The sequence below is a fragment of the Rhamphochromis longiceps genome, linkage group LG11 (genome assembly GCF_057381845.1).
Source record: "Rhamphochromis longiceps isolate RC_006_pf linkage group LG11, R_longiceps_female_GT1.1, whole genome shotgun sequence".
Taxonomy (NCBI): domain Eukaryota; kingdom Metazoa; phylum Chordata; class Actinopteri; order Cichliformes; family Cichlidae; genus Rhamphochromis; species Rhamphochromis longiceps.
Genome location: NC_140567.1, coordinates 26,883,129 through 26,907,584, shown reverse-complemented (window position 1 = coordinate 26,907,584; position 24,456 = coordinate 26,883,129). Strand labels below are relative to the sequence as shown.

At 40.7% G+C, this 24,456-nt stretch overlaps 2 protein-coding genes across 3 annotated transcripts in view; both read right to left on the bottom strand.

The window, feature by feature from the left end:
* The window catches only part of tmem145 (transmembrane protein 145), a 48,632-nt gene extending 48,202 nt beyond the window's left edge, over window positions 1-430 (bottom strand). The window contains exon 1 of the mRNA XM_085423391.1: window positions 154-430. Within this exon, the coding sequence (XP_085279517.1) occupies window positions 154-264 (111 nt within the window). The 5' untranslated portion in view covers window positions 265-430. The remainder of the gene's footprint in view (window positions 1-153) is intronic.
* Window positions 431-1,341: 911 nt separating this feature from the next.
* Window positions 1,342-24,456, bottom strand: part of lipeb (lipase, hormone-sensitive b) — a 28,806-nt gene continuing 5,691 nt past the window's right edge. For both annotated transcript variants that reach the window (XM_085423388.1, XM_085423389.1), the window contains exons 2-13: window positions 22,494-22,735; window positions 21,329-21,613; window positions 20,504-20,594; window positions 19,310-19,455; window positions 18,698-18,883; window positions 16,041-16,193; window positions 13,242-13,386; window positions 11,366-11,593; window positions 8,605-8,790; window positions 7,486-7,667; window positions 6,274-6,540; window positions 1,342-5,494 (exon numbers count right to left, since the gene is read on the bottom strand). In XM_085423388.1, the coding sequence (XP_085279514.1) occupies window positions 5,093-5,494; window positions 6,274-6,540; window positions 7,486-7,667; window positions 8,605-8,790; window positions 11,366-11,593; window positions 13,242-13,386; window positions 16,041-16,193; window positions 18,698-18,883; window positions 19,310-19,455; window positions 20,504-20,594; window positions 21,329-21,613; window positions 22,494-22,735 (2,513 nt within the window). In that variant the 3' untranslated portion in view covers window positions 1,342-5,092. The remainder of the gene's footprint in view (window positions 5,495-6,273; window positions 6,541-7,485; window positions 7,668-8,604; window positions 8,791-11,365; window positions 11,594-13,241; window positions 13,387-16,040; window positions 16,194-18,697; window positions 18,884-19,309; window positions 19,456-20,503; window positions 20,595-21,328; window positions 21,614-22,493; window positions 22,736-24,456) is intronic.

The window sequence follows — 24,456 nt, the reverse complement described above, 5'->3', positions numbered from 1 at the left end:
TTGGCCCCTCGTCTAACGGAACAGTCCACCAAAGAGACACCTGCGAACGGATTCGCAGTCAAGTCGGTTTCGCTTCTGTCAGCGAGCGGTGGGGTCATTGTCGCAAGGCAACAAATTAAAGATAGAGGGGGGGGGGGGGAAACAAACGCTCACCTCTTTTGTGTTGACGACGCCTCTCACGTATTTCCCGAGGACTGAATCCATGCAGAGGACGCTGGACAGCACGGCCAGGCACAGGAGTCTCTCCCCGACCCTCACCTCCATCTTTCTCTCTCCTCAGCTGCCGCTCGTCTGCTCTCCGAGCTCCCAGAAGCCAGTCTCCGCGCGAGAGCGCGCGTTGACGGAGAGAGAGAGGAATCAGGCGCGCTCGCGCCGGCTGCCTCAATGCATGTGCCCCCCCCTCCGGCAGGTGAAGCTGGATGGCGGTTGTTTAGGAAGGAGGGGGTGGCGGCTGCCGAGCGCGCGCACGGTTCCGCTCGTGCTTCGTCAATGCGACATGTCCACACGCTCAAAATGCCATGGCTGATTACAATCATGTTTCCATTAGAGGTCACGCACTTCTAATGAAGTTGCGCTGAGACAGATGCTGGTTGGTCTCCTGGCCCCAAATATGATATTACTAACCAGAAGAATCAGCGGCAACGTGACTCAATGGGCCGAGTTACTTGGAAAATTACCCATGAGAAAAAGATGGGGGGGGGGTTCCATCATTTAGGTATAGGGCATTTTTAGGATGTAAAATGCTGTTACAATAAAATTACTATATGCAAACTTAAGTATTACTTTGTTACAGTTCCAATTGAAGTGGATGAAATAGAGCCAATTTACATATTTACTTGCGGTTGTGTTGTTCGAGTCACACAATCACCTTTATGACCACGTTGATCTGTAAAATAATTGTAGCAATCAGAAGTTCAGCAGTTTGTGAGCTTGCAGGTCTTTGCATGTGCAATGTGGAGAGAAGTGGCATCACATGAAAACACTCATGCAAATGGCAAGCGCCTCAAAACTACTTAAGAGTACTTTTTCATTTCGCACCTCTCTGCAGAGAGCCGTCTGTGCTGTGTACTTTTGGTTTTAGATGACACTTTTTAGCTAAAGGTCACACTTCTTATTGACCTTTTCCAAAATCTAAGCTGAATCAAAATGTTAGAAAAGTTAATTTAAGCAATTTCGTTGTCCAAAAATGTAATCCCGAATCCTAATTCAATTTGTATAAAAAGTCATATCTGATTGAATTATAACCAGTATGTCATAGTCTGTGACTTTTAGTTAACCTTTTGTGAGATCAATGATAAACAAAGGTTAATTCAAAAAATTTAAATACAAAAACAGCAGGGTTCATGTCAGAATTTTATTTGGATAAAAATCAACAAAGGAAGTAACTAGCCTGGCGCAGCAGACACATCACCCTAACGTGGAACCTGCAAAGAAATGCAGTCAAAAATCAATCTACAACCAATCTGATTAACAAATTTAAGTAAAAATATCTACATAAATCATAATATTTAATATACATTCTTTTTATTCATGGGTTTGCACTTACGGTGTTTTTAAAGAACAGCAACAAAACAAACTTAAAAACATCTCACTTTTATAGTCTATGGCTTGTCATGTATACAAGCTTTTTTTTTTAAAGGCTAATCATATTCTACATCAGAACTGATGCAGTGCAATTTGCATATGGAGTGCAGGCAGACTATGACACTGACTAGCACCTGCATTTTCAATGAGAACAGTGAACATTAAGCAGTAATGTCAGCACATCTCTGTTACAAGACTCTGGCTTCAGTCTTTGGTTCAACTTGAAACTTTATCCATAAATGAATGACATGTAACATTTCTGCAAAGTGCTTAAAGTCAGTTTAACACAGAGGTGTTTGTAAAGGAAGCAAGCTTCAAGGAACCTACATATGAGCTGTGAAGTGAGTCAAACATATTGCACCAAAAAAAAAAAAAAAAAAAAAAAAAAAAAAAAAAAAAAAAAAAAAAATGTGATGGAGGAAGCAGGGAATGAAAAGAAAAAAATATTGTGCTGGTGTGTAACTACACAGGTTTGCTGCAAATGTTGCTCCAATGGCTCATGTTGTAGCAGTATTGCACTTAGCATTGCATTTCACTGGAAACAGCCTGAGGCAAAGAAAATCTCTAGTGAATAGAGTCAAACTGTAGAGGTATACTGCACGACTTGAGACTGAATTAATAATAATAATAATAATAATAATAATAATAATAATAATAACAACAATAATGACAATAACAACAACAACAACACCAACACAGCTATATTAAACAACTACCACAGCAGCTGCTCATTAAACAAAATAATCAACACACGAGACAACATCAACCGAGCTTTAAATGAATCAATACTGAACAAAATATTTCAGCTAATAGTTGTAGGCAGCATTAAAGCACCAAACGGTTCAACAAAAGAAGCAAAAATGAGAATCAGCAAGCCTGTCTGATCAGAACACCACAAGGACTCCCTGGTCCACCGCCTGCACTCAGGTTAGCCTGATGCTCGAGGGTCATCAAGGATATGAGGCATAGGAAGGCCTATAAGAATTTGACACAATTTAAACAAAATCAAAATAAAGCAAGTTAACTCAAATTCCTTATAGAAGAAACTGCTAATGGCCCGTCACCTTTGTTGTTCATCCTGTGCGGTGTTGACTTCAGTATGGATGAGGTTGTGTACATTATATCAGATAAAAACTGTTGTCTCACAGAGGCTTGACTACATTAGAGACATCTCTCAACAACAGCTAATTAATACTATGAATAGTTTAGAGTGTGAAGTGCCATTCCTGTCTGATATGAACACAACACAAAGAGGTCGTGTTTCTCAACACGTAGCAGACAACTGTGATTATGTGTGCAGCCATTCTCCATTTCAGCCACAGACAGAGGCACAGAGCGGGGAGAGGGGAGGGAGGTGACATGTTCAAGCTTTGCTTAAATTAAACTTGTACTGAGCGACAGTGCAACTACTGCAAAAGTGCACAGTGAGCATAAACAGCGGCTAGTAAAGCAAACACTTGCTTCAGCCCAGCATCTCGGAAAGAGCGACTGTATAACTTTCTTCCTCTTCTCGGTCCTTGTTCTCTCCATCAATCTGACTAAAAATACTGCAGTAAGTACTTGAAGCTGACAACTGAGTATGGTATAATCCTGTAGCATGACTTTCCTACTGAAAATCCTGCTCTTCAACAGGGGGAGGATTTTGCTCTCTGAGCATCAGCTAAATCCAATTCATCACACAGCATCCCTCTCTACAGACCTGACAACCCCAGCCCTCTTACCAGGCAAGGGCAGGACAGTGCCAGCATTGTTGGCATCTATATTTACTTAGACGTGATAGAGGGACTGACCCTACAAAGGACATTTTTGCATACTTAAAAGTGTTTTGATAGCAACATGCAAAAGGGAGTGCCCTCAGGTTATCGTAAACAAAGAAACGCCCAAATCTGACAGTGGGGAGCTAAAAAATATATATATGATGGACCAGACACATTTAGTTGGTCAAAAATGTCTTACAAAAGTCTTAATGGCTTTTACAGCGCACCTCTGCAATCCCTTTCCTTTGCTTAAGTTTTTCCTAAAAGCCTCCAATTTGTAATTAAAAAAAAAAAAGAAAGAAAGAAAGAAAGAAAGAAAGAAAGAAAGAAAAAGAGTTGTCAGGCAGGAAATCCCACAGCTACAGAGAAGTGGCACTTTGACACAGTCCCTACTGTGCAGAGAAGTAGTGAACAGTAGCACACAGTCAGTGACCAGGGCAACTTGAGAGGAAATCACTGTAGTGAAATTTTAAATGTGTATTGATAACTGAGAGCTGGACTTTTTGCTGCTGTAACAAAAAAAGGAAAAAAAAAAGAAAAAAAGAAAAAACATTTTAAAATATCAAAGCAATGATTGTCACTGAAAGACCTACAAGATGTATCCTAAGTGTACTTTTCTACAAACTAATGCAGTCCAGTCTTTGTACTAGCATTATTATATCACTACAAAAATGCACAAGGCAGGGCACTCTGTGCCTGTGTAATGTTCTACATTTACTCTGATCATTGTATATTGCTGAGGGTAGAACAGAAGCTTAATTGGAAAGGCCAGCGATGTCAGAACAGCTGCTGCTACACACACACACACACACAAAAGCAGAGGTAAATATTCAGCACACTGAAAAACATGGGGGGAAAGAAATGAAAAGAGTTCATTATATAATATAGAACAGAAAAGAACATTTAAGCCTGGCATAACTGCAATAAAAACTGATATAAATAACAAAACTAATACTACTGCATAGAATTCATAAAATGATTTAAAACTGCAACAAATATGAGAAAAGAAGTGAATCAATTATCCAGTTTCAAGTGTTTCACGCTGTTGTTCTAGCTTTGTAATTCTATTTTGGAGAGAGTCTACACAGTTACCATCCACAAAGTGAGCTGTATTGACTGCTAAACTGGCATAATTGAGAACACAATGTGGAGCTATTAAGTGTTATTTAGAGTCGCTCCCTAACGGACAAATGGCCATTCTGATAGAGGTGACTCCACACTGAAGCATATAGTGTCCCTACTACTATCTGATTAGGGCCTTGAATCACTGCCTCGGCCTATATGAATCACCCATTCAGGCCTCGTCTCGAGAATAGTCTGTGCCTCTTTATGTCCGAGCCTTTGCTGCCTCACAGCAACTCTGTTAAGTACAACTGCTGTGTGTGTGTGGGTGAGTGCTGGTCTTTGATCTAAGTAGCTGCTAAATAATTTTATTCTAAAACATGACTGTCTCTTGTGGGTGCATTCACTTTGTCTGCCAGATTTGCGTTGGTGTATAATGGTGCACAGACAAGTGGCAGGAATTGTAAAGCAGAGGAAGTTATATTTCAGTGCTCCTCCTCTGCTGTTTTTTTGTCTCTCAAACACTGGGCGATATGCTAGACTGCATTTCCCACCCCCTGTCTGTTTTCAGGATGCTTTGCCTTGCATATAGGCACTACGCTGCCTAAATTTGTCCGACTTTCATTTACTCCTTCTCTCTTCGCTCCTCGAGTGAAATGCAGTCCCCCTTTTTTATTATATACCCTTATTTAAGCCCCAATGCCACCAGCATCAGTGTTATTCTGGGCTGCCACAGCAACTGCGCCCTCCCCATCAGCAATTTTAGCCCCTCTCCCGACAGCTAGCTCTCCTCCCTCAGTGGGGCCAACAAAGAGAGAACTGGTTTCCCCTGAAGATGCTGACACACCCCCGTCGGTCCGTTCCAACTTGCGGTGCTTCCGTGGCTCTGGGGGTGTGTCCTGTGTGAAGACGGCGCGAATTCGCTCCACGCAGACATTGGCAGCCTCCCTCGTCTCCCTTGAGAGTTGAGATAGGCTGAGAAAGCCATGGGGTAAGTCGTCCACCACACAGAGAGTGACGGGCTGGTTTATGTTCCTCAAACGCTTGGCAAACATTACAGAGTCGTCCAGCATGGGGTCTAGTGCACAAGCCTGAGGGTGGGGAGAGAGAGGAAAAGAAGGGTTAGAAATGGTGAGAAGCAAATCTGGATTCCCTTCAGACATGTCATGAATCTTAATTAGTGGATGAAGAAAACGAAGCCAAGCATCCTCAGTCTCTTTTGTCCCCAATTTCTTTACATTCTCACTGACTCACTCCAGCGAATTAAAAAAAAAAACAAAACAAAAACCCAACAACAACAAAAATAAGAAAAGAGAAAAGGAAAAACATAACTTTAACCTACCCTCTCTCTCCCATCACACTGTTTCACTTCAATATCTGTAAACCACGTACATCTTTTGGTATGCTGTCAGTTAACACTTTAATGCCTCTGCAGCACCATGTATAGTATATAATGCATCGAAAGGGATTGTGTAATACAATCAAAAGCTCCAATTCCAGCCAGTGATGACACCATTGCCCCCCAAGTCTCAACTTTTAAGTGAACAATAAGTCTTCAGAAAGTGCTCAGAAGACTAGACAGTAAATATGTACAGTTATGTGACACACAGTTAAACTCCATCTACTGAGGGAGGCTGCGCTTCCACAGAAAACTCCATAGCCACTACCATGGGAGCATGTGCTTTTGCCAGTCTACCTTTATAATGCTCAACTTATACTTGAAGTTGAATCTCACACACGTTCTCACAGAAAACACTTTGCTATAAAATATAGACTACTGTTAGCACACAATGAGTAACGCAAACAATAGATTTGTACAAGTAACCTGCGAACCAGTAATTTCAGTAATTAACCGTTTACGTCCTCTTACCACTATGTGTACAGGTGGCAGCCCTTTCAGCATGCTGTCAGGGGCTAGCAGAGGTGAGCAGAAAGGATCCTTGACCACTGGAGAGCTCTCCACCTTCATCTCTGCTAGTTGCTCTGAGCGCAGTGGCTCAAACCCAAGAGGAAATTCCCTGGGGTGCTCCTGCTGTGAGCCCTCCTCTCCAGCAGGGGGTGGTATGGCCACTGAAGACAGGTCAGTGATCACTGAGGGATCTTCATCTTTGGCAAAGAAGAAACTGACATCTTCTGGCTACATAAAGGATGAGAAAATATTAGGTTAGTTCAAAGGATATCTTTATATCAATAAAAAATAAGAAAGGCTAAAACATTTTTACAAGAAAAGTTGGTTTTATAAGTCCTATAAAGTTTATTCTATCCATCTGGATTCAGTTTTCAATGGGAGAACTGCTTCATCACTCGTCCAAATGACTTCTTCAATCTAAGCTGACTGCAGGTTTCCCCAAACTTACTAAACATTACAGTTGCATAATGACTGAAACTTGCACCACTGCCTAGCGATGAGCCATGAGCCACAGTTATGTAAACACACACGCCACTTTGTCCTTGGAAAAATCTTGGCTCAGTGCCTGACTCTTGGCTGAGCGATTCCCATTTCAGAAGGAAAAGCATATTTAATATCTTACGTCACCTCTGCTTGCTAATTTTGCTTGCGCCAGCCACTAATCCAGTGTGCCTGCGAGAAAATATGAGGATAATCTGCAACACCTTGCCAGTACTCGCACAACCAAAACCTTTTGATATCCTGTCAGCATTTCAAAGCCAAATCTGTTTGTGAGGGATGGGTGACACAATCTCGGATGAGTTCATCAAAGTGACACATGCACATCACTACAGGGTAGACAGCATTGTTTGATCAACGGCCAAAATATTTCAATGCCCCAAAAATGTTCGACCTCTTAAAAAGGCTACAACTGCGTGCCAAATCCTTTTAAAGCAAGCTGAAAGCAGAGATATCCTGATCAAAGACAAGAGGCTAGTAGGATTTCACTTCACTAAAGTGGTGCTACAATCATCATTAAATTACCCATTGTCAAATAACGACAGGTTTAATTCTCACAATGATTCCCACTAACAGCCAGGTGTTATTAAAGAAACAGATCTTGGCCATTTAATACTGTTAGGTTCTTCTGCATAAGAGCATCAGCTGAAAGCAAGCTGTTCAAGCATGACCTACAGCACGCTCAGAGAGCAGCGGTGCACTGCTGGGAATGGGATTGCTGTGGGATCCCAAGTTCTGGCACGTCTGGCTCTTCACTGATAATTTCCTGTTGGGGAACTCCGAAAGATCCGTGGGGACAGGTGGGTCTGTATGAGGAGAAGAGATGTTCGCCTCCGAAATGCTCTTCCTCACTGCATCTAGGAAGCAAGGACAGAAGGAACCATATTGATGAATGCACAACTGAAATTAAGAATGCCAATGAGAAACAAACATATAGTACAATTAAGTTTCAGAAACGACACAGGATTGACAGATCAGAGCATATTAAGAATGAAGAGGGCATTTAGTTCATTTGGACTAACCACAGTTGAAGGACACATGAAAAATAACACTGGTGACACACAATCACTTTCACTTCATCTACTGTTTCCACTTATCATATGTCCTCTGGTTGACAGCCAATAGTTAAAAGCCTAGAATGCAAATTGAGCTATATCTGGAAGAGATGAGAAGTAGGTGGAGGAAATTCAAAAAGTGCTGTCACACGATGATAGCATCTGCCCGCCCTGAACTGTCAAAACACAGCAGTTAGTAGCTGGTCTCACAAAGCTCTACCGATCTCCTATCTCTTTAATAATGAACCATCTCAGCACCACGATGGCCTTTTACTAATGTACACCCACCAATGATACTCTCATTAGACTGGGCTTGCAGCTGTGGGGGTGTCACCAAGGTAAGGGGCACACCATGAAAATTACAATTCGCCACCAGATTTACGGTGGCTACAATTAACAATTACTGTCAATGCTTTGCTATCCCAAAGATGAGAACTGATATGAATATGGACACAGGAGTACTACACAAATGGTTTGGCTAAAGCAATAATTAGTTAGATGCTGCATAAGAAGTTCTCATATCACTGACCTCTTTCATGAGAGGTGTAAATGAACTTGGGGAACACTTATATTAATTGGCTCAATGAAAACACAGAATGTGGGAGATATACACCCACACATATCTGAGCAGGGGCAGATGACCAAGACATGGACAGACTGCAACTGCCTATCAAATACATTCAAGCCACACCTAATGTTCCAACCTGACAACTAACAACTATAACAGTTACTTGTATACCTGTGGCTTCTGTTGGTGCCTCTGGTGCTGTGCTGGTGGAGGCTGGAGCTCTGCTAGAATCGATCAGAGAGTGGATCCAGTTGGAGGCTCCCTGTCGGAAATCTCGCAGCAGAAGTGCAGTGTCTCTCCTCACCAGGCTCAGCGTGCTCACCTTCTCCACCTGCTTCTCGGTCTGTGGCCCACTGCCTGGAGAAGAAGACATAAAAGAAGGAAGTAAATGTACAAAATGGATAAAAGTGTTTGTTATTCTTCAGTAAGCACAAATGAATAACAACAGAGAAGACAGGAAAGCAATAATAAGAGGTATAATAGTCCAGTAAACGCTGACAGAGTGCGTTCAATACTGCCATACAATTATTTGCAAAGCCAACAATACACAATGTGGACAGCAGGAAGGAACAGAAAAATGATGAGTGTTTTAGTTCAGTTATTGAAAGGAGAGTCAGCATAGCCAATCTCTTTGTCACAAATTGTTAGCCAATTCCTGCAGTCATTCATTGTCCTCAGTTCTCCTGCCTTGTGAAACTAAAATTTATCTCACACACACACACACACACACACACACACACACACACACACACACACGGGGATGGTTGGTGATATTAAAGTCCTGTTTGTGGCACATTAGTATATGTGAGGGGGCAAACTCCTCAAGATGGGTGGTGACCATGGTGGCCATTTAGAAGTCGGCCATCTTGGATACAACTTTTGTTTTTTTCAATAGGAAGAGGGCCATGTAACACATCAAACTTATTGGTAATGTCACAAGAAAAAACAATGGTGTGCTTGGTTTCAACGTACCAATCAATTATGTTCTAGAATCGATTCTCACATTAAAATATCGATATTTTAGTAATTTAGGGTAAATTTGTAGTTTATCATTAACAGGAACACAGTGGAAAGAAACTATAACATTCGGATTGTCTACATTCAAAGGAACTACTTCCTCTTCTGCCTTTCATAGTTATGTGCGAAATACAGCTGTATTAATGTCTCGCAACCGCTGGCGTGCGCACTCACAACAATGGCTGAGCGTAATTGGAGTCATGTGCGGATTTATTTTATCTCCACAAACAGCTGAGACGTAGTTTGCGATACATGTGGCAAAAAAGTGCTCCAAGAGTGAGGTGTTGTGGCCATACTTGCAAACCTTGAGAACTCAGAATTAGAGAGATATTCAAAAGGGCTGTTGGGGTGGGGGGGGTGATAAATACATTTTACAGTGTTTATTTATCGGATAAAATACATTAAATGTCACCATTATTATTGACCGGCCTGGAAACAGCGGGGGTGTCCAAATTCAGAGGCTGCTTCCACCTGAGGACCCGGCCTTCGCGGCCTAAAGAAAACCGGGTAGCACGTCACGAGCTCCCTCCGTGGAGTGAAACTCGGCCGTCTGCTCCTTGCTATCTAAAATATAACCGGGCGCTGACGTAAACTCTCGACCGTTTCACGCTTCTCTTTAATCGTTTTCTGTTTGACGTTTATTCAGCTGTGTGAAAACCCCAGAGGAACCCACCCGATGGATTAATAAAGTTACATTTAATTTAATCTAATCGAATAACTTTAATCTCAGCCAAACCGATTTACCCACGAACAAATAAAACACTGAAAAAGCCAAACAATAACATTTTTAAGTTATCAAAGTGACTTATATATCATGTTTAACCCGAGTAGCGCAAGACCACGGGGGTTTGAAAACGATGTGTCGGTTGGCTCAGATATTTGAAGTTTACACAGCTACATTCTCACCTGAAAATATGTTAAACGTTTTTTTTTGCGACCCAGAAAGAGAAATAAGAGTAATATTAAAACTAAGTAGCTGTCGTCATTGTTGGAGACTGGAATTGGCTGGGCCGCGCTATGAATTCTGCAATATGGTTTTTCAATTTTGTTGTCCAGGTGGAAAATTCAGAGAAATTTGGGAGAATGGTGGCGCCGGGAGATTTTCGGGAGGGGCACTGAAATTCCGGATTCTCCCGGAAAAATCGGGAGGGTTGGCATGTATGGTTGTGGCAACATCACTAACCTTGTCAAACACCTCAGAGTAAATCATATCACAGAATATGACGAGCGTATGTTGAGACGAACTGAAGAGGAGGACAGGGACAGGTGCTGCTAGGGCGAGACAGACGTCTCTCACGGAGTCCTTTAGTGCTGCAGGCAGGCAAGGTGTTCAAATAGCCACAACTTCAGTTTTTTATTTCTATATGATAAACCCTGCATTAAGCGATAAGAACAAGTAATCTGATGTCCTATAATCATTATTATGCTATAATTTGAGATACAATAAATAAAATAAGTTTTTGTACAAAGTACCGGTATCGGATCAGTATCGTCGATACCACCCTGAATATTACTTGGTATCGGATATCACTACTCAACAGTGCAGGTTTCTTCCTTCTAGCTGCAGATTTAATCTGCCAAGATGCAGATTTAAGAACTCATTTCTCCCTGCCGTTGTTGGCCTCCTGAATATAGTGATGTAACTCTAGGTTTTTTTTGTGTGAGTTGTTTGTGTGTTGAGCTGAAAACTTGACCTTTTATCTTTTAATGTTTGTTACCCACCTGACAACTTATTTCAATAAAAATTTATCATACATCCAGTAGAGTAAAGCTGTCACCTGGTGGTTGACCAATATGTTTATGTAATGTATAACAAGGAGTAGACAGATGTGCTCGACAGAAATGAAAAATAGGATTCAACTTAAATCTCAACTTCAGGTAAAAATCAGAAATACACACATGCACACAAACCTACCTGCGTAGGCACTGAGACACCTAGAGAGCACACTGAGTGGCAGCAGGGGATCCATGAGTGTTAGCAGACGGGAAGGGGATGCGTAGGCTGTCAGCAGGGTAGCTGGATAGGCTGCCACGATGCCATCTGGCATTCGCACACCAAAAGCAGCAGCTCGCATCGATGTCGTCACACATAAATTGCCTCCTGCACTGTCACCAGCCAGACACACCTTCTCTCCAGTCCACCCTGTAAGGAAAAATAAATAAAAATTATAGACTTCTGGTACAAGGACGGATAGAAAGAAAAGTAATTCACAGGGAAAACTTTGAAAAATGAGATAACATGAAGGGGACAAGAACTTCTTTTTTTATACATCTTTTCTAAAGGGAAAAAAAACAAAAACTATGACATTACTGAGATGAAAGAAGAAAAAAAAAGGCAGTGTAACAGCAACACTCTCTTTTCTGTTCACCATTGTGGTAATAGGCAGCTCTTGTAACTAGGGTTTCCCTATCTACTTCATAGCCATGATATTGAGGACTTGTACTACAGCAGTAGCATATTGCACTGCAATCTCTGTTAATTTGACACAGTGTGCTTCAGCGGACGAGCGTACCCCAAACCGACCAGATGGCTTCTTTTTTTCTGTCGAAATACTGAGCATCACAACTGGTGTGATAGCACTGAACAGCAAGTAAAGTGCAAGAAGCATACAGCATGATCACTTTCAAAGTGATAAATGAATCCTCTCAGGAGGTACAAGCAATTGGTGAACGCAGCGGAGGATTTAGAGAAGCACTCCACAGAAACCTTCACGCTGAAATAGGTGGGTGTTATCCCTTCAACGTGCCTGCTCAGTAATTCTAATAACGTTCTTCTCTTTCATCTGCCTAAGGGACATACTGTTACTTCTGCATACAAAGATGTAGAATACACACACACACACACACACACACACACACACACACACACACACACACACACACAGAGAGAGACAGCTTTACTTTTAACACAAAATTGTTTAGATTTTTTTTCTTCTCTTTTTTTTTTTTTTTAAAAACCAGAAATCAAAAACTCAAATCTCCTTTAAAACCATTTAACGTATTCAGACATGAAATCAGTAGCTTGTAGAAGATCCCTGGCAGCTTATACAAGCTCGATTTGGGCAGTTTATCTACTCTTCCTTGCGGATCCTCTCAACCTCCAACAGACTGGATTGCAAGAAAATGAACTTGTATCTTGAGGTATCTCCACTCTCCGGGGTTTAACTGTGGGCTTTAGGACATACTTTGATCCTTGAGTGGTCCAGAATATGCCTTTCCATGCTTGAAATCATTGCTGCGTTTCGTCAGTTCTGACAAGTTATTGCTTATTCTGTCACAGAGTTCCTCCATAACCCCATGCTGCTACCACCATGCCTCACCATAGGCTAGTATTAGCAAGTAATGAGCAGTGCCTGGTGTTTGAAAGGTATAAGGCTCAGAGTTTTGCCCAAAGACCAATATGTCTATCAAATCACACTGAAGGTCTATGTCACTACAAAGTTAATACTAGGAACATTCCTGGTAGTTAATTTCTTTCATTTCACAGTTATTGAGGACACCGGACTCCTGGGAACACTCAGATTTAAAAGTTGCTTTGTACCCCTCACTTTGATTTATGCCTCAAGTCTTACTGCATATATCTACAGAAAGCTCCCAGCTGACTCCATGGCTTTGTTTATCCATTTTAAATTAAATCTTTAGTACAATAAAGTGAACAAAATATGAGAGGGTTTGAGTACTTTGTGAATCTGCTGTATACTATTCCCATGACTTTAAAGAAGAAACAGAAAATATACAAGAGAGATACACAGCCATACTCAAGTATAAACAATGCTGTGTGATGCATATACCTAATAGGTGGTGGTTTCTCAAAGCCCAGCAGTAGGCATAGAAACATTCCTCTAGGGCGCGTGGGAAGGGTGCCTCAGGGGCCAGAGAGTAGTCCACTGACAGTATGGGAACACCAAGGTCCTGGGACCAACTCTTTAGATAGGGCTGTTTCAAACAGAAGATAATGATACAAAGACATGACTTTATAAAAGGAAAAACAATGCTTTTTTTATGTTGGTAAATTTATGACACACAACAGCAGCCATAATAAAACACAGAGGCAGGGAGAGAGAAATAAAAAAGAGAAGTGATTGAGGAAAAGCCTGCTGTGTGGAACATTTGAAAAGAAGGACAAAAAGTTATGAAAATTATGCTTTCTTCTGATGTCATCTGTCTGCTTTCTGGCTTACTGTCTAGACAAAGGGAGAATGAGCGCTGCCCTCACAGTCAAATCCATTTTCCTTCTTTTTGCACTGCAATAACAAATGTGCCCACATGTCCTATTTGGTGAAGTATGAAGAGAGAGGACAAAGAGAAGGAGGTGGTGTGGATATACAAAGAAAATCCATAGATACAGACTTGCTGTCAGAATACTGATCGTTTTTTTATATTGTTACAGTCAGGTTAAGTGTTTACTCTGCTTAGGCAGTGACCTTGAAATGTGAGAAAGGCACGATGAGTTCTGACAATATTACTTTTCCTCTTCTGTCTTTATCAAATTCCAACACCTATACGTTTGCTGTGATAGGTGTTGGTAAAAGCAACAGATCACCATTCACAATGGCAGGAAGAGCACAGTGTGTACATGTTTATGTGCTGTCTCATCCCTCATTGATTTACCGTAGTATGACAAAAAGAAAAGTAGCAGCTCCAGCAGTCAGCTGTGATGTCTTAAAACTCTACCTGTCACGATAAATCTCGGTGTGAGGACACAGATAAGTGTGTGCATGCAGTCCGAGCACTGAGCAGGAAAGGCAATGTGAGTTTGTGCAAATCAGTAAAGCTGCTCCCAAGGTGTATATGCGTTCTACTTAGTGAGAACAACAGCCATTACTGGTAGTCTACAACAAGTCAATATGAGAAGAGGTGTGTGCAAGAGTTTTAATGGGTGGGAACCAGGCTGTATAAATTTAAATGACTCAGGAAACTCTTCTCACACACATAATTTTAAAGGGTCCCAAATCTATCCTCTAAGCTGGAATTAAGAGGAGCTGCTGTCCTACTGATTCTTAGACAGAAATAGCAGTTAATCTGCAAATACCTCAACATTTACTGAATGTGGGTTTGTGCCCAAGTTACTAAATACATAGACTCTAAGTACATTTATTCCTGTGATATCAGCATCATTATGCACTGAGACCACCACAGGCTTCTTCATCTGAGGTTGAACTGTTCATCTCACCCATATGATGGGAGATACAGGATCCAGAAGAGGTTAAATGAGCTACTGAAGGCAAAAATGCTCATCTCCACTCCATCATAAAATCTTTCATTTTTGTATTCCTCATTTCTGGGTCTTGGTAGAGGGATCCAAAAAGGCAAAAGGGGGAAAGAAAGTAAAGTGATGTCCAAATACAACTAAACTGAGATGTAGAAAAAGGACACAAAGTGAACAAAAATGATTTTGTGATATCAAAAAGATTGAGAAGGAGGATGTAATAAGAAAAGAAAAAGAAACGAGCGCCTAGAAAAAAAGAGAGAAGGATAGTCTGACAAGTCTTCCATTAGTGCCCTGGGTAATCTTTCTCTGCGGGGTTGTACAGTTCTCTGTTAATTCAACATGACAGCCCCACACATCCCTTCTCTGATTGCTCCCTCTCATCCTTTGGTTGCTATGCAGCTGCAGATCAAGGATGCCAATGTCCTTTGCAATTTCACAGAGCCCTGTCTTAAAGCAGCTATAAGTAGCTTCATGCCACATAATGACCACACAAGCACAGGATAAAGTACAGGGGTACAAACTATATTTTTAAAAAAAATCTTCCTATTTATAAATCAACAAACCACACTAATATGCAGTCTTCCTGTTAAAATTTATTTACTGCCACCAATTTAAACTTATGATCAAAAGGGTAAAAAAAAAAAGACTTTAAGGGTTTTTTACATAGTAATAATATACAAGGCTAGTGTCTGTGTGCTTCTTTTTTCTAGCACAGTGATCCAGAAATTAAATCTAGGATACAAGTTCCTCCTTTATGAGAACAAAAAGGAGTGAGGATGAATTAGATGACAGAAAGCAATGACAGACAAGGGTCAGCTCTGCAAGCACCTTACCAGTAAGTAAGCCACAGAGTAAGGTCAGAGAGTCTCTGTTAAGTTTTCAGGGGATAATTATAAAAATAATTAGTCTAAATTCTCAATCCATGTCACACTATTGACAGGGGAAGAGACTCAGACTGGTAACCCCTCTTCTCCTCTGCTGTCAACTAGTGTCTGTCTCATCAACACTTTAATTAGTTGGGTTTTCATTACAATTAGTCTGAGAAAACATGATTGAAGGGATGAGAGGATGAAATTAGCTGGATGACAGCTTTGGTGATAGAGGCTCAAAACCTGAACTTGGCATCTAATGCTAGAGGTGTATTGTTGTTAGTGCTTTGAACAGGTAAGTGCCACGTTTTCTTGGTCTGTGTTCTATTATAAAATCTTACAAACACATCAATACTGTCCTATACAAACCTCCATTAAATACAAGGAAAAGCAGTCCATTGAATCTAACCAGCTTTATCATGCAAGACAGAGGTAATCATAATGAATCTCTAGTCAAAATAAAACACTTCTGAAACTGAGCTAACTTCAGTAGAACAGTAGTTTCTCACCTCATGAGACTTTGAGGTCTGTGCCACAAAGCCTCCACCATGGAAATGGATCAGGAGACATGGAGAAGAGGGGAGGCGCTTGGTCTTCAGCCCCAGGGAAAGAGAGATAGCACCCCCCTCGGAGCGGGACAGAGACAGCAGTGTTTCACTGTCCTGAGAGAGTGAGATTATATATATATATTAAAAAAAAAAAAAAAAAAAAAAAAAAAAACACATTATTAGGAGAACGAATAACTTAGAAGATGAACAGAAAGACAAACAATCAAGATCTCCTATTTGGGTCTAGTATTCACAGTGTCTGTGGTTCCAAACAGTGTCTTATTGCTGATAAATTTTCTAATGTTAGCAACAGGGTTCCTTTGAGAAGTGGATTAACCAGTTGTTCTGCAGCAGCTTGCTGACAACCTTGCTTGGCTGCAGGAACACATACTAATTCCCATTAATTAACAGAAACAAGGACGGAGGCTAAGAAAGTGTTTCGACTGATGCAGGCTTGTGTTTTGTGACATAAAAAGGACTGTTGTTTGTTGGATGATCAATATGAGAAATTGTATGTCTGGTTAACTGCCAGGCTACAAGAGCAGCTCGGATAAAGGGGGAGTCTCCCAAGAGAAAAAGGGAGGCAAAGGGAAAAGAAAAAGAAAGAAAGAAAGAAAGTAATGACATTTTGTGTGTGTGTGTGTGTGTGTGTGTGTGTGTGTGTGTGTGTGTGTGTGTGTGTGTGTGTGTGTGTGTGTGTGTGTGTGTGTGTGAGAATTAAGCAGAATAAGATGATGATTTCAAGCTGCTGTTTAAACAAGAAACAAGGAAAATGCCACATATGCCAACAAATATTGTTGAGTTGTTCACTGAAAGATTTTTTTTTTTTTTAAATGTCTGATATATGCAAGGTCAGCAAAAACATATGGAGGAAAACTAACCTATTTCAGTACACTTTCCTAACCACCAGAATTGGCTACTTAAATATGCATCACACACACAGATAATACCAAGAAAGATGCAGGTGTCATCTGGTTGACACAAACAACCTGTGGACTGGCCTAGCACCCAGCACTGGCGTTCTACTTATCTTCTTGTCTAAGTGCTCAGGTTGTATTTGTTGTCACTGGTTGTCAAAGATTGACAAAGAATTGGTGCAGCTCCTACAGTGATGCAGACACTGCACTGAAGTGATCAAGAGAACTGAGTGCAAAGGCAAAGCTGGCTACATAGCCTACAGCTACAAGCTGTGGGTAATTACAGAAAGAATAAAATTGTGCCTACAAGTGGTGGGGAGCCTGAGCTTAGCCTTAGAGACACAGTGGGAAGCTTAAGGCATTCAAGAGGGGCTCAGAGAAGAGCAGATACTGCTTGGCATTAAAAGAAGCTAGATAAAGTGGTCTGGACATCAGTCTATGATGCTTCCCAGTTGCCTTCTGGGTCAGCTGCTGGATAGATTATGTTGGGCCTGTGAAGGTTTCAGTGGTGATTCCAAAGCAGTTGAAGCCAGTGGCTGGGGAGAAGGGGTCTGAGCATCTCTGCTATGGCTGCTCCCCGTGATCTGGACAAGCAGCAGAAAATGGATGGATAAATGGCTGTCAGTGCTTTACTGCGTATGCCAGTTGTCTTGTAACCTGCAAGTCTTAGCTACCTTTTAGCCCAGAGTGAGCATAGACAAGAGTTCATTTCCACAAACGGCTTTGTATAAATATCAATTAACAGGAGTTTCAGTAGTTCACTTCCTCAAGGGGCACACTTTGCAAACCACGCTGCACCTCCAATCATTGTACAGGTAGATTACTGCTTCACGCCGTTGTATCTTTTGCTTTTTTAAATTCTGACTACTAGTTTTGTTGTACTGTTCTTTGTTATTGTGACTATGTTGAACTATAGCAAAGAATCTGTCCGTCTTCTCCAGCTAATAACTAACCACTTCTCTGACATTTAACCTCTACCATGGAGACATATGTGGATTGTGGGCAACACAAGGACAATACCATACCACCTTTATTTATAAAGCACTTTAACATAAAACCAGAGTTCACAAAGTGCTGTACATGCTAAAAGCAATTTAACAATTTAAATTTGTAGCTGCACTTTTCTATATTCTTTTGCCTTGGTGGTGTCCTTGTGAGTTAGGAAGGTTCCCCTTATATGTTTTTCTTTAACAGACTTCACAAATGCTAGCCAGACCAAGGCTGTGTGCAGGCCCACCAAGGTTTAGATCAAACACCAGCGACTGATGCCTCCCTTGCTTCCAGATGAAGCCCTTAAGTCAGATGCTAACTGGCAGTGCCTGCAGTGTATCCTTAGCAGTTTCAGACCTGTTACAACCCTACTTAAAATCTTTTTGAGAATAATCAGATCAGCGCCAGGGTCTTTCATCAGGTTGTTTATGTCATTCAGATCACAAGTTTGACTTTGTTGTTATGTCTCAACCTACTACGCAGGCATGAAAAGCACATTACCGTATTAACGTATTACAATCCCATCTCTGGCAGTCATCCAGAATGAGATTAGAACTCAACATAACAATGACATAGAGACAAGTGTACAGCAAGTGCCAGCATTAGTCTTTAAAAGCTCCATAAACTTTTGCAGAGAGTTTGAGATTATAAAGATTTTATTGAATTTTCAAGTATGCCACTATAGTATGGACTGAATAAAGATTCAAGTACCTGTCCTTCACGCAGATCATAAGAAATGAGTCTCATCTGAACAGGAGCAGTGCCGATGTGCGCTGATGGTGGAGCTATAGTTACTGATGCTCTGTGGTTGGCCGCCAAGGGAAGGTCAAAGGTCGCAGGAGGCACAGAAAGAGCTCGGTTTACCTTGACTTGAGTGGATGTCATACTGGCGAGACTCTGTGGTAAAAGAGACAGACAGAAAGAAAAAGAAAAAAACAAAACAAAAAAACAAACCCCAGACATTTAGTGAGAAAACAAGTCAAAGAAAGATGAGGGAAAAAAAAAAGTCCAAGTTTCAGAGTGAGGCAGGCCACTGGAGGGAAAGAGAAACTGAATGAATAAATCATGAACCCCATTGAATAAATTGAATTCCACTCTATTATTACTAACAGCCTGTAGGTGAAATGCATAATGATAGAAAGGTACCATTACCAGAGGAAAGCAAAGTATCCCTGATACTGCGTCGAAATTAAAAACAGCACTGTGCAGATCCTGGTACATGAGTTAGCAAAGATAACTCTTCTCAATTACAGATGTCCAAGAGCGGGTGTCTCTGTGTGTTTGTCAACAGACAGACACAAAAAACATTAACAGTCTACTCACAGACAGGACTTCAGTTTCAGTGATGTTCCAGAATGTCTTCCAGAAATGGACATCCAGGTTCTGGGTGATGCGGTCAAATTCAGTCCCCCTCAACTCGGGGTCAATGGCATACTTTCCTGAGGTAAAGAAAGAGCTGGCTGCTACCCCTGAAAAAAGTAGGGAGAAGCATATATGATGAGGAGGAGACCGAGATAAAGCGATGGAAAAAAAAAAAAAGAAAAAAAAAGAGGAATGCATATTATGATAATGATGGGTTAAAAATGGAACAGAAACTAAATAGCAAGGACAAAAGATTAAAAAAAAATAACAGGTAAGGGAGCCACATTTAACACACAGACAAAGAGCAGGAACAAGTGGAGGAGGGAATGAACATTAAAGTTTCAAGTGTCTGGTCCCTAGCAGGGGAGAAAAAAAAAACAAAAAAAAAAAACAGAAGGGTGAAATTGGCTTTTACATAGTCAAAACACTATAGTCATTTTTGCCACAGGGATTTTTAAGTCTACTGTACTGGGCTCATGGTAAGCCACACAAGGACTCAATTGTATTATCAATCTTCTCTTGCTTTCAGCGGTTTATTTACTGCCCACGATTATGGGTCAAGGATGGGCAGTAAGGAAAGGCCTTTTATCATGATGATATACAGGCACAGGAATGCTAATGTAGCTTACAGTGCTAAATGCAGAACAATTTGGCAGAGTAAGAGCTTTAGAATAAAATAAGTTTCTTCACACAGTTATACAGACCACTACAGAGGAATATTATAAAAGGGGTGGTGGTCTAGCACACTCACCATATGGTGCAATACCTCCTGCTTCCACTGTGGTGCAGCAGAGAGCACAAGAAACCATGAGAAATGGATAATTCTTTACTGAATGTTAAATAGTTTTCTGTCTGTGTACACACATGCACAATACATGTGTGTCTATGACAGTGCATGTTCTTCTCTTGCTGCCTCTGTACATGACTATGTGCATGTTCAAAACATTCTGAAATATAAAAGAAGCACAGCAGCAAGCCCTCAAGATTCCAAGGGATGAAAGAGCATCTACAATCCAAACACAACATCAAAAGTTACACAGTCAGGGGCAAGGGAGCAATGTAGAAGAGGTGTGGGGCTGGATGAGTACGATCTATGAATGAAAACGATCTGGCTGGATGATGAGAGGGTGCAGATGCAGACAAGATGTTGCTGACCTATTCCTGACTGATGCCGCTTGTAGTTTTCTCCAAAGGCCACAAGGCCGATAGCGATGGTCTGAAGAAAGGGGCGAATGGCTGGAGTGAACTAGAGGGGAGAAGGCATGTACAAAAACAGAGAAAATAATTTCAATTCCAGTCCACTATCCACACATTTAAACATAAGAAATAGAACACAAATGTGACTAGAATCACTACAAAAGAAAGTGAAAAAAAGAATGAGAAGATCTCATAATATCAGAATTGTAAGAGATTACAAATTGATAGAAAATAGACTCAAAGGGAGCTTCATCATTTTTTCCCTTTAGTTTGCTTTTGACCTCTGTGCTGTGAGAGTTCAGCCTCCCTTGTTAAGCTCAACTGAGAAAAATGGGAACTGCTGTAAAGATGACCAGATCGTCGTTCTGTATTTCTCATAGCCTTAACATCTCTTTTTAGGGTCAATTCCTATTTCTAAAATAAAAGCAGGGGAATATACACAGACCAGGTAACAGGCCAGTTGCCTCAAACATAAACAAGTTCTTTCTTTTACAAAACTAAAGAATACTTTACAAATTACTATAGAAATCTTTGAGACCTCTATTCCGCAACTAACTAGTCCTAACACAACACAAAATATAAAAAAGTTAAAGGTGTAGAATGCAATATGAAAAATTTGATGAATGAAAAATGTATATAACCTTTACCAGAACTGTAGCTATGAGTAGTGCTGCTCATCTATACTGTTATAAGAGTTTTACACGTTTTCTTACTCTCACCACTCCACAGTTCCCAGTGCTTATCCTTGTCACATCATATGACTGCTAAAACAGCTCATCTCACCTGAAAGCCCAGACAACGGCCATAGAAGCAACCCTTGTGCATGGATGCATATTCACGGACAAAACTTTCGCTGAGCCCGCTTTCATCCTGGAAAAACAAATTGCCGTGGCTGTTGTCATGTAGCATGCGCTGAGCCAGGTAAAGCAGGGCACGCAGCTGGCACAGAGCATTACAGTACGCCTCCATTTCCCCTGCATTATGTGCTGCTCGGAAGAAGATGCTGCGGCGGTTGGCTGTGATGTAGTGGCCCTTGTGGATGATGTGGAGAAGGCAGCAACGCACAACCTAGAAAATAAAAAAAGTGACAATAAAATACCGGTACCTAAAATTAGAAAACATCCGCCACACAATAAAGTTTACTTTGACATTCAGCAAATTCTAAATCACATTACACGAACCTTAAAAACTTTATTAAGTACTAATATAAGTATTAGGAAACATATTACTAGGTGTTAAAGGGTTACAATTTTATAGAATTATATTTATTCTTGAAATGAAGATACACAGCAATACGCATTATTTGAAAGAACAAAAAACAAAACCTAAAATCTCCATTTGTGCACTCATTAAAGAGACAAGTCTTCTGGGTGTGCTTAAGTTGTGATTAAGATTAGTGTGGTAAGCCTAAAGGGAAAGGAGAGGATGTGTGAAAGCATGGCTAAATGAGAACATGTAAAAAACTTCCTGCTTCACTGGGTGTTACAGATTAGCAAGAGTGGTACTGCTGGAATGAGAAGGATTATAAATGTGGAAACAGAGAAGCCAGAAAACAGAACAGGATTCATTTGCTGCTCTACTAGACTCATTCTGTTGTGGTGGGCTGCAGTAACCGAAGGTCATGATGTTTCATCAATAACTGTACAAGATAAAGTACAGTGGATACAGTAGAGGCAGATATTCGCAGCTGGAGGAATTTATCTTGCCCACTTTGTAACATAAAATCAATCTGTAAAACAAATGGACTGACCTTGAAACAAAGTGATATTCAAGCAAAGAGGTGCTGTGAATAGTTTCTCACAGTGTGGAAAGAATATTGATAAGAATGTATTGCAGAAGAGGTACCATTTCTCCAAGCTGCACAGAGATTAAATAAAAACAAAACAAAACACACATCCAAGAGTTCATTTATACACGCAAAAAGACCTTAAAACATCAGAAAGCCTACCTTGACCAGGGAGCGATAGCCATTAGCTGGTATATGTGGATCAAAATCAAAGTGATGGTAAACATTAGCAAAGCCAGAAATAACAGGTTCCAGATTGCGAGCGTGCTCCTGAATCTGCTTCATGGCCTCCACCAGCCGCCGTGCAGCATCACCCTGTGACCCCTTGGCTCCCCCTGAGAAGAAAGCTGCATTTTCTTCGCACACACCGTACAGGGCCGCAAATACTGCTTTGGTATCCATCACTAAAAGCAGTGAAACAAAAGGAAAAGGCCACGAATGAAACAATGAAAGAATCAGATTTACTGTGGGTAAGAATAACAACATTCTTTTAACATGAGTATGTATTCCACTGGGGAATGTCTCTTTTCACTTGTAGGCACGTAACTGATGATTTAGGGGTGTAATCGCAATAATTTGCAGTTCCTGTTATTAGTAACATTGTTGTTACTAATACCACTATCCTTCTAATCCCAAATGTATTCTTATATGCTGCGTTTCTAAAAACCTGACTGAAAGCTGGCATCTGCTCCAACTACCATAAAAAGTAGCACCCTGATCAATATTCTGCACCACACCCACAGCTGTAATCAGCATGTAGAAACTGTACCAAGTGGGATATTTTTGGATATATCCTACAAAATGTTCTTAGTCTTATTAACTGAGCCCCTACATCCTGATGTATGGAATCTCATGAACTGAAACGTGTTAAGCGAGGCTTGAAATTAAATGATGTAAACCAAAGCTGCACACCAAAAATCCACCAAGATCTGGTATCATGCTGCTGGGAAACAAACACAGATTAGTCATACACTGACAAAAAACACATAAACAAACTTGCATACGAATCCCAAAGGGAGGTATACAGTAGACAACCATCAGCAGACTGTGTTTATTAAGTGTGCCCACCTCTCTAGTGAAATTACAAACAAAAAACAATAATAACAAAGATGTAGCACTTTTGCCCTGTTGGATTATCACTGTAGGATGGCGTTCTCCTACTGAGTCACTTGAGATCAGAGTTTCCATAACATCTCTGGGAACTAGCTGGTACTTGTATAAGGTTTCTGGCATGCTGAGAAAGAGGAAAGAAAAGAAGGGGCACTGGACACGCAGAAAAGTTCAATTCAATTCAAAACAAAACAACAACAACAAAAAAAAAAAAAAAAAAAGACGAGAAACTATGGGAGAAATGGAAACAGGTTTTTTTGTTGTTTCTTGATTTAATAGATTTTCATTAGTATGGCAATATGTCGATAGTAATCAGTTCGTAGAGTAAATTATCACCACTTAAGTGATGCTAAATTAAATGACAACTCTAAGAATTAGCCTCAATCCTTTAACTTTGGATTTTACATTTTCAACTTTGAAAAAGCAATACAGAACAAATGCAGATAAATAACTCTGGTAAAACAATGCCCAAAGAGACATAATTGATTGGGAAGCAGGAGTAGGCTCTGCATGCTGAAAAGTGAACAGATAACAGAGAGAAATATTGTTTCAAGGGTCAAAGAAATAATGGAGCCCTAATCGCACAATTATTCTGCTATTCTCTGCCATTCAGGAAGAGTAATAGGAGAGGCAATTTCAGACTGCTGGGAGGAATCACGTCCCCCTGATATCTGCAAAGAGACATTTATCAGCCAGACAACTTATAGCACGCATGCACACGCGCACACGCTCATTTTCCTGACTGGCATCTGCTTCTCACTCCCCTACTCTGACAAAGAAAAACCCCAAAAACAAAACAAACAAACACAAAAAACAACAATTTGTTCATATCCTAGAAGAGAGCCTCTGAAGAATCAACTTTTGTAACTGTTGTACACTTAGTAATAAATGATTTAATTACATCAAGCAGATCTTCCTTGATTGTTTTAAAATATGCATCATCTGAATACACCTAATTCCAAGTCCACATTTTACAGAGCTGAGGCTTGTTTGTTTTCCAAATCAGCAAACAGTC